The sequence below is a fragment of the Balaenoptera acutorostrata genome, chromosome 3 (assembly GCF_949987535.1).
Source record: "Balaenoptera acutorostrata chromosome 3, mBalAcu1.1, whole genome shotgun sequence".
NCBI classification, from domain to species: Eukaryota; Metazoa; Chordata; class Mammalia; order Artiodactyla; family Balaenopteridae; genus Balaenoptera; species Balaenoptera acutorostrata.
The window spans coordinates 153,914,947-153,925,471 of record NC_080066.1 but is presented as its reverse complement, the minus strand read 5'-3'; the positions used below and the strand labels follow the sequence as shown (position 1 = coordinate 153,925,471).

Here is a 10,525-nt window from a genome sequence, read left to right as displayed (position 1 = left end):
CAGAGGTGTTCCCAGTCCTGTAGGCGCCGAGCTGATACCCAGGTGGTGTGCGCCCAGTGCAGCTGAACCAGTTGTTAAAGTGTTAACATATTTACATTCTCGCTGGTCAATAACCCCTGCCCTCGTGCTGCTCCTCGCTGCAGTGCAGAGCACACGCCACTCTGCTCTAGCGTCAACGTCCATTCTGATTGGCCAGTGCCTGGCCTGAATTTTGAATATTGCCCCTGACCAGGTTGGCTGGACTCCACACAGAATCAACTAAGGGGGATGGAGAGTGCACCCTGGAGGCTGAGTTGCAAGCAAAGTCCATCTCAGGGATGGTTTTCAAATTAGAGCCTTTGGTTCTTGCCAGAGGCATTGATGGGTCTTATTCAGGTCAGGCACACCAGAGGCTGGTGCAGGGATGGCTGAACGCCCACGTCTCTTGGAGCACAGGGCATCCCAGAACCCTCTCGGAATACAGTCTACTCCTGTTGGCCCCTGAGAATTAGGATCCAGTGCCCCCTGCCTTCCTGGGAAACCCAGGTATGAGTCATCATTCCTGAGTTTGGGGTTTCTTAATAGAAGGTGACTCTGGCTGATTTAAGGAGGAAGTGAATTTGTTGGAAGGAGATGGTGTGGCTCACAGAATCCAAAGGAATGCTGAAGAAAAGGCTCAAAATAAGGCAGGATTCAGGATAGTTCTCTGCCATAGAATTCTCTAGTCAGGGTTCACAGTGGGAGTGGAAGTCTCCCTCTCTCTTTTGGGTCTTGCCTTTGCTCTGCTCAAGAGTCATTCCAAGGACAGAGTCTGATTGGACCAGCCTGGGTCACATGATTGCACCTTGGACAGATAAGTCAAGGCACCTGACTGACAGCTCTACACATGGGAAAGAGGCAATTCTTGAAAAGGAAATTAGGGTGCTTTACCAAAAGAAGGAGGCATGGATTCTGGGTGGTGAAAAATGACCCTTCTAAGCACCTGCATCTCAGTTCTAGGTCACAGCTCAAATGACACCCTGTCTTCAGCCCCCAGGTGTTAGACCCAGACAGAACTAGATCCCCATCCTAATAAACTTCCTGGAGGCCACCGGATCAACCCAGTCAGCCTGGTTCCTCAGGATTTCAGGTTCCTACAGCTTTGTTCTTCCTACCCCTGGGGATAAACAATGGGACAGCATCTGAGGGGGCCATACGTGACTTTAACCTGAAGTAGACAAGCCTTAAGACTATAAGATGTGGACTTCCCTGGTGGTGTAGTGGTTAAGAATCCTCCTGCCAATGCAGGGGACACGAGATCAAGCCCTGGTCCGGGAAGATCCCACATGCCCCAGAGCAACTAAGCCCATGCACCACAACTACTGAGCCTGTGTTCTACAGCCCGCAAGACACAACTACTGAGCCCATGCGCCTAGAGTCTGTGCTCCGCAAGAAGAGAAGCCACCACAGTGAGAAGCCCGCGCATCACAACGAAGAGTAGCCCTCGCTCACCGCAACTAGAGAAAGCCCGTGCACAGCAAAGAAGACCCAACGCAGCCATAAATAAATAAATAAATAAATACATTAAAAAAAAAAAAAAGACTACAAGAAGCCCTTCCTTCTTCCCTTCCTTCATTTATCGAACAAACAAATATTGTGTCTCCTTTGCTGGGCACTAGGGATACAGAAGTAACCAAGACAGAGACAGTCTCTGCCTTTGCTCATGGGTTATGAATGGCCTATTTAGACAGCCATTTGACTGTCCACCATTAGTCACTACTGGTGGCTTTGTCCATGATATGGGTGGATGTCTTGTCTTTATCATTATCTCTCAGGAGAAACCAATGTATTTGCAGTCATATTTGAGGCTCCAGTTGAAGAGGTTGCTTAAGAATGTGTCCTCTTGCTTTCTGGGTCAGAAGACTGGTTTATAGAGAGGGAGTGTGTGTGTGTGTGTGTGTGTGTGTGTGCGCGCGTGCACACACACATGCGTGTATAGGGGGTGAGGGCATGGAGAGCCAGCTGGGCAGGGAGGCAGGCAAACTTCCATTGTACATTATCATGGAAACAGGACTTTGAGGAATAGAATGGAGACTGATGAGGGTAGACAGACACAAATGTCCTTTTACAGAGTCCTGTTTAGGACTCCGACTTGCTTTCACTTTGATCTTGATCCTTGCCTCTGATTGGTGACATCTAGAAACAAGACTAAAAGCTAGACGACAGTGTGACTCAAGAGACACAGCTCACCTATGTCTCCTGTGGCCCCATCTAGGGCTCCTGTCCCCAGTTTCTACCATCTCTGCAGGAATGAGTCCCTTCCCTTGATTCCTGCTCTTAAAAGATCTGATTGATGCTTACTCTCCATATGTTGGTCGAATGGTCATTTTGTTGCTTGTATTCCACTGTCAGAACAAGAATTGTCTTGGATTATACATTCCTAAAAGGCAGGCCCTGTGCTTCATCCATCCGCCCATCCATCCATCCATCCATCCATTCATTCATCCATCCATTCTTTCACTCATTCAGTCAACAAATATTTATTGAGTTGCTACTGTGTGGCAGGCTCTTTGCTACTGTGCATGGGGCTGAGAATACAAAGATGAGCAAAACTTTTGCAAGGTTCTGCCATCATAGAACCTCATGGTCTAGGAATGGAGACAAATGTTAGCCAAATAACCACACAGATATATGTGAAATTTCAGTCTGTTAATGGCTATGAAGGAAGTGTGTGTGGTGCTATGAAACCATGTGATAGTTGGAATCTGATCTAGCTGAGGAATCAGGCAAAACTTCCCTAAACCGATATTTGAAGAAAAGGTAGGAGATAACCAGATGGAGGGGGAGTACAGGATGAAGAGCGGTCAGTTGACACTGAACAGCATGAGTAAGACTCTGAAGTCGGAGGGAGGACAGAGAACTGGGGAAAGGGACAGAGGCCAGTACAGAGGAGATGAGGGTGGTGTGAGATGAGCTGGAGGGTAGAGGATGTAAGGTGTCCAGGGTCCCATCAAGGATTTGGTTCTTCACCTTAATAGTCACCTGGAGTAACTATTACACCCCAAACATGCCCTGTGCCAGTGGGCAGTTGATAAGCATTTGATATGAATAATGCTGACTTCACTCAGAGAAGATGCACTAATAGGGATGGGGCGGGACCTGATACTGATGAGACTCTTAACCTAATTTCACTGCTCCAATGCACAGCTATGAAGAGCCGATCTCCACAGCTGATCTATGACTGCACCGTAGCAAGATGGTCTGGAAATGCCTCCAGATGGGGAAATGAGATATGTTGCTTTTCACTTTTCAGACTTGTATGTTTCTCTAGAGAAAACAGAAAGGGGAAATTTCAGAGATGCTGCTGGGCTTCCAAACTTTAGTATTTATACCTTATATTTGCCAGCTTTAAAAATCTAAATCTAAATCTATCTATCTAATCTATATATATTCATATATAGATATATATATCGAGAGAGAGAGAGAGAGAGAGAGTCGGTTTTGGCCAACATGGAAGTTTTATTCATCTCTCTTTTACCCCTTTCGTCCTTGTCTTCAATGCACATTAAAAAGCAACAACATAGAAAACAGAGCAAATATTTACATACTGCGTACATTAACAAGTGATGTTCCCTAATCGACTGTAGTTTTTAGCATGTTTCTTTAAATCATTTCACTTTTTTATGAAAGTAAATTTATATGTAAAGGGAGATGTATATCATTATAAGAAATGGAAAACCTCTAACCTTATTGGAAAAAAATATATACTGACTAAAGTAAATAAGTTTTATCCAAGTATCATCTAAAATCATCTTGCATTCCCGGCAGGCCTTGTGGTGACTGAGTTGAACTTTGAAAAGTGGGTAGAATTTCAAAAAACTAAGGTGGCATAGTAAAGTCATGCATCTCATGCCATTTAGATCAGATTCACCTCATGCTACTTATATGGGAAATAACAGGGAATCTTATTAAAAATGAAGACTCACTTAAAGACTCACTGAAGAGATGATAGAGAGATTCTAGGCAAAGGAAACAGCACATGAGCAAAGGCTTAGCGAAAGGAAAGTGCAAGATATGGCCAAGGACATGAATTTTTCAGCCTGGCCAGTATACAGGGTTTGCTTCCAAGAGAAGAGGGATGGACAAGGGTGCCAGGGCAGGTTAGTAGGCTAAGGTCTAGTGCTCTGGAAGGACAGTGCTAGCTGAAGGGTTTCTCTTTTTTTTTTTTTTTTGGCCATGCTGTGAGGCTTGTGGGATCTTAGTTCCCTGACCAGGGATTGAACCTGTGCACTCGGCAGTGAAAGTGCTGAATCCTAACCACTGGACCGCCAGGGAACTCCCTAGCTGCGGGGTTTCTCAACCTTGGCTCTACTGACACTTAGGGCTGGATAAGTCTTTGCTGTGGCGTCTGTCCTGTGCATTGCAGAATGTTTAGCAGTATCCCTGTCCTCTACCCACTAGATGCCAGTAACACTTGGCTCCCAAGTTGTAACAACCAAAAACGTCTCCAGACATTGCCCAATATCCCTCGAGGGACAAAATCACCCTGAGTTGAGCACCACTGACTTGGGGTAATGGTTTAAATTCCTTGTTTGGTTGTTTGCTTCTCTTGGCTCCTGCATTAGACAGACTAAGGTAAGCAGCATTTAATACTGCTATGCATAGTGGCTTAACCAAATAAACTCTTATCCACTTTCAATTAAAAGAAACCCAGAGACAGGCCTTCCAGAGTTTGTATCATCACATTTCTTCAGTATTACCAGGGATCTGGAATCTCTTTTCCTCCTTTGTATACATGCTTGTCTCATGGTCCTAAAATGGTTGCCCCACCTCCTACATTGCACCCACCTTCCAGAAAGGAGAAAGGCATGTGCCAATTGAGATGGCCCTACCTTTTTTTTTTCCTTAATATTTATTTATTTATTTAGGCTGTGCCGGGTCTTAGTTGCGACATGCGGGATCTTTGTTGCAGCTTGGGAACTCTTAGTTGCGGCATGCACGTGGGATCTAGTTCCCTGATCAGGGATCGAACCTGGGCCCCCTGCATTGGGAGCACGGAGTCTTAGCCACTGGACCACCAGGGAAGTCCTGAGATGGCCCCACCTTTTAAAGAGCTTTCCCATAAGCCCTACCCAACAATTTCTGCTTATATCTCATTGGCCTGCATCACATGGCCATCCTTAGTTGCAAGAAAGTCTGGGAAATGTAATCTTGTTAGCTGGGCACACTGCCTTCCTAGACAAAATGAGGGTTCTGCAGTAAGGGAAAAGGGGAGAATGGCCTTGAGAGGTCAATTGTCAGTCTCTGCCACTGCTCCTAACCTTGTCCTCTCACCAGGAATCTTCCAGAAGGAGGCAGACAAACTTCCTAAGCAGCAATGAAATTTACCTCTGTAAATTTCTCCTCTAAGAGGGGGCTCTTTATCTCTGCCTGCTGGTAGATTGTTTAAACCAGGATCAAGTTTTTATTCCATCTTCCTGGAAGTAGATTAACTCAAATCACATATCAAGCAGTTGAGAAACAAGATTTTCAGGAGGGATATGTCTATATTCCTTTCCAGCCCCCAGCCCCCAGCCCCCAGTCGCCTCGTACCCACACAAGGCCAATGCGGTAGCCTGTCATCCACATAGCAAGAATTCCATTACATACACACTGGCTGCCAAGCCTAAAATGCACCATTAGGCATTGTTCCTTTGGGCCAGGCATTACTCTCCTTAGGTACCTCTTAAAATGCCAATCCCCTCTGACAGAGATAAAGATGATTCAATCTTTCTCACCTTGGTGTTGATCTTAGTTCACCTGACTATCCTTTTCCCCCTTGGAATTCCGGAGCAGCTTGGGGGCACTGAATCCCGTGAGGGAGAAGGAGGCCAGGGCAGCACATTGAGCCGGCCTGTCTGTCCTGAAGAGACGCGGGGTCCCCAGCTGGCTCTGTTCCTTCACTGTGAAGCCGCAACCGCAGCTGGGACGTTGGCTGGCGGTATGAATAAACACTGCTGGGAAGTTTGGGTCCAGCAGATGGCAACCCCATGACCTCTGAGTTGAATTTGCCTCCCTTTCTCTCCCCACCCACACTTCTCAACCTGAAGACGAAAATTCTGGCTTTCCTGTCATTTGTTTTGACGCTAACTCAGGGAAGAACACTGCGGTGAGTAGGAGATAGACACTGAGACGGCAGGTGGGGAAACAAACATTCCCCAGGAACCCTCACGTCAAACTGACAGCGACGTGCCCATTTCTTGCTGCACGGAGCCTTCCCCTTGCCTGGGCTTTCCACGGAGACATCGTTAACCTAGATCAGAGTGACAAACTGGCAGACCTCTGCAGGGCCACCCTCAGACCCGAGCAAAAGAGGCCCCTGCTCTGGATTCCCCACATTACAGGGACTCCCCTCCCCCTGCTATACCCTTCTCATGGGGCCAGGAGTCCTGAGGACCAAGGGGACATGCCTACCCAGAGCCCTCTGTTCTCTTTAGACCAAGCTCCATATACCCAGCAGATCGGAATCCGCTGTCCGTGTCCCTGAGCTGGCTTCCAGCAGCTGTAGTCCTCTTCCCTGGATAACTCTTTGCCAGAGTAGATCAGACACTGGTAGGTGCACCCCTGGACCTGAGGGGGTGGCCCAGGGATGGCTGCTGTGGGGGAGGAGTGTGGACGGACCAGTTTTGTAGGCTGGTATGTCCACCATCATGCACGTGAGGCCGCTGAGGAGGAGCCGGGGGAGAGACGAGAAGAGAATAGGCTGCAGTCTGGGGGCTGTTTCTCCCTGTGCTATCCATGGCAGCATGGGGGTAGAACCGAGGGGCAGCTGTCTGCTTTAGGCAGGTAAGCACTCACTCCTCAGTTTGCCACACTCCCTGCCACTCCCAACTGTCCTGCTTCTGGTGAGTTTCATGTATTTATAGTCCCTGCCTGGGCCCTGGAGGCATTTGTGGGTCACTGGTCCACCAGCCTGAGGGAACTATCCCTGTCATGGGTAGGAGGCTGGGACAGAACCTGTATGGTGGGACATCCGTGTTCAAGGCTCTGGAAGTTCATACCTATCTGCAGCTGCCCCTCCAATTTCCCTGTGTGGCAATGAAGTCAGCTTTGGCACACACCCTAGACTTCTGCAGCCTCTGTCAGACTGATCAGAAAGGAGAAGTGGAACTGCCCCGGGTCGTTAGAAAGTAGAGAATGAAAGGGGAAGAGACGTCCTTCCGAGAGATGGGAGCAGCACATGTGAGCTCTGCATTTCTGGTTCTGGCTCTGAATGTCATCTGAAGATGCTCAGCGCTGGTCATGTGCCTTCTGTGGGGGTTTCTGGGGGGAAATCACAGCCCTAGAGCAGGGTTGGGGGGAGAAACATCTCTGATTGGAAGGAGGCCCATGAGAGGCCTGGTGCAGGTAGAGCTAGCTGGAAAGTTCTGCTTCCTAAGACTAAGAAAGAAAAATGAATTCTATTCAACGCAGGCCACATCTGAAGTGACCATAGGCTTCTTTGCTTTGCCTGTTACAGCGGGGGTGGGAAGGAGCTACCCAGAGCACCAGCTACCGGAAACCAAGCCCTGAGGAAACTGATGAGAGAGAACCTCCTTGCTGTAGCCCCTCATCACACACCCCAGCCTACACCAAGTCCGTGCACTGGAAGGGGAGCCTCATTTACCAAGTTTTGTTGGGAGGCGAAAGGTTAAAATGCAGGACTCTGCACTGGACGCAATGCCAATCCTTGGGGAAGGTCTTCTGGCCTGTCTCCAACAGGCTCTGAGCCCACTTCCCGCACTCTGGGCATCCACAGGCATTGGCTTCAGGGGTGGGCGGCCCAACGGTGGCAGTGTGCCTTCAGAGGCTCTTGGGCTGGACTCCTCCCATAGTTAGGCTGCCAGGAAGTCAGGTGTCCACGTGCTAGGACACAGCTTTTCCAGGCCTCTGCAGAGTTTAGTAATCACACTAGCACAACACTGGCATAATCCCAGGCGTTAGGAGAGACTTGGGCAGGGGAGGTCCAGAGCTGAAACCTTGCCTCAAGCCAACCAGAGCTGTTGGTGGGCAGGCTGAGAAGGTGCCAGTACAGGGGAGCTGGCCTGTTCCTCCCTTTCTCCTGTGCTCACCAAGATGGCCACCAGCAGGGGGGCCGCAGGCAGTGGCAGGCCCACTGAAGGACCAAGGGGTGAGATGGGGAGGGTGCTGAAGGGGCTGCACCCGACACCTTCCATGCGATCCCTGTCGCTTTGGGCCCCAGCTGGCTCAGCAGGGACCACGTGTGTGGGTAGGCCCTGCCATGGCTCTTGGGGAGTGGTGTGGGTAAGGCCAGCGGGCACTTAGCCTGGGGATTTCTGAGGAGCAGGTGGACATCAGAGCAGGGGAAGCAGAGCACACTGGTTTCAGCTCTGCCAGAACCTGTGGATCTGAAGCCCTGAAGATAGTCCTATGTTATCTGAGCCACTGCTGCCCTCAGACTGTGCTCAAAATGGCAGCCTGTGGAGACGGCAAAGTTGTGTGTGCTTTAGCACAGCTTCCCAGGGGAGGTGGGGTCCTCAGCAGGACACATAGCACCTGTGTCTCTGAACCACGTGTTGCCCCACGAGAGCATGAGGAAAGCCTCGCCTTCACGTGAGGTGCTCCTTGTGTTACTGGAGTTCCTTCCACGGGGCCTGGCACGCAGCATCCCCCGGCGCTGGCCGTCTGGACGGGGCTGAGTCAGTGTAGTCGTGGGAGACGAGAGTACCAACTCGAATGACCATCCCACTCCACAGCGTCTGGCGCTGGTCCTTCTCCTGTCTAGAGAATGACCCTAGAAACGTCTAGACAATCTAGAAAGCATGATGCAAGGAATGGAAAGTGAGAGGTCACAGTGAGGTGATTTGGGGAGGAAAATCAAGAAGATGCCCAGAAGGAGAATTGAAGATTCTTTGCGAAAACCCAGCTTCCCAAGTAGATTAACAAGCCATGGAAAAGAAGCGATATTAGCAGAGTCTCCGGAGCTTTAAGGGCTCCTGAGGCCAAGAACCAAAAAAGACCCCAACCCCACAGAACTTAAGGTTTCAAGCCCTGGCCAGACTGGTTTCTTTTAAGACATTTATTTAGAAAAATAACCGTTCCCTACCCCTCCTCCCTCTGTGCAACGGGACTTGGGCGTTATGCTTGACGTAGCTCTGGATCCGGCCTCCCGCCCACGTGAAGGTCCAGCCCACGGCGCCGGGCGGTCGGCCACACTTCGGGAGGCCACACACACGTCCAGCAGCTGCGTCCTGTGCTCCATCCCGGTCCAGGCCTCCGCCTCCGGGTCTCCGGGTGGAGAGGGCGCTGAGGGACGAGGGCCGCTGGCCACAGTCTGCGTGCCCCTCCCGAGGCCTGGGAGCAGCTGGGGTTGGGGGCTCCGCTCTCTCCCGCCCTCGGGGAGCTCAGGGCTGGAAGCGCGGGGAGCTGACGTGAGGCTGGTGGAAGGCGTGGGCGCTGTACACCACCTCGGGGGGCGAGGGCGCGCCGGGGGCCAGCACCGAGCACAGGGGCTCGTGGCTGCTCAGCACCGATGTGAAGTACTTCAGCTCCTCCGTGAGCTGTTTGATCTCCTTCCGCAGCGCCGCGTTCTGTTTCTCCAGGTCTTCACTCTCCTGCGAGCGGAAAGGATGGACGTTGCAGGTTAATGTCAGCGCTAGGCAAGATTGCGGGGGGGGGGGGGGGGTGGCGGGGGGGCGCGGGGGGGCGTTGTGAAGCGGGAGTCTGCGTTAAATTTTCACTAGGACAGCCATGGAGAAGGGCATCGGTGACTTTTTCTGCACATGCGAGTGTGCACGTGTGATATATATTTGTATGTGTCCTGTGTGTGGATGGGTGCATCTATAACACACGTATATTTGTGCATGTATATGCATAGCTATTAGCTTGAACCATGTGAAATTGCTGATATTTGTCTGTTTTGACCTATAAGAATGGCAGTTTCATATGGTCCCAACTAAGAGAGACGTGTGTGTGAAGGCATGTGTGAATTTGCACGTGTGCTCCTTTGTGTGCAGGTGTACATGCATAGATCTCTGTGAGTGTGTATGAGGGTTGAGAGTGGCAAGTACATGTCAAGGGAAACCGGCTGGAGGCCAGAGCCCAGCAAAATGGAAAAGAGTTTGTGAGATCCTCTTAAACTAATTTCACTCTTTTCTTCTCTATGTTGTACAGTGTCTTCTCCTAACGTTACCAGCATTTGCATTTAGTCTTACAAATGGAGTCCATGGTTAATTGTCTACTTCACCCAGATTCTAGAATGTTTAGGGTCTTTCTAAATAGTAAATAGTCAAACTCCAGAACAGTGTTCGACTCCACACCATTCTGCTCTTCCAGCAGCTTGTTCTGTAGTACTCTGGGTGTGTCCCAAGCACCTGTGCTTCCTTTTTTCCAGAAACACCTTTCCCCTGTTGTTTAAGGGAACCATCAGATACATGCTAATCAGAAAAACTCAGGGTAAAGAGCGCTGATTACTGATCACATCATTAATTAATCAACAATGACACCCTGGTAATTAGCATTTACTGGAAAACGATCCCACCTTCAGAAAACCCAGGGGAATTGCATTTCCAATGTGATTTTAAGGTTC

General features: G+C 49.8%; 1 protein-coding gene across 1 annotated transcript; it reads right to left on the bottom strand.

Annotated features, from left to right (window-relative positions):
• Positions 1 to 9,020: 9,020 nt before the first annotated feature.
• On the bottom strand, positions 9,021 to 10,164 carry BATF (basic leucine zipper ATF-like transcription factor). Its single transcript, XM_057542706.1, has 2 exons — positions 10,152 to 10,164; positions 9,021 to 9,592 (listed from the first exon to the last, which is right to left on the bottom strand). Exons 1-2 carry the CDS (start codon positions 10,162 to 10,164, stop codon positions 9,342 to 9,344), a joined length of 264 nt encoding a protein of 87 aa, XP_057398689.1. The 3' UTR covers positions 9,021 to 9,341.
• Positions 10,165 to 10,525: the final 361 nt, after the last annotated feature.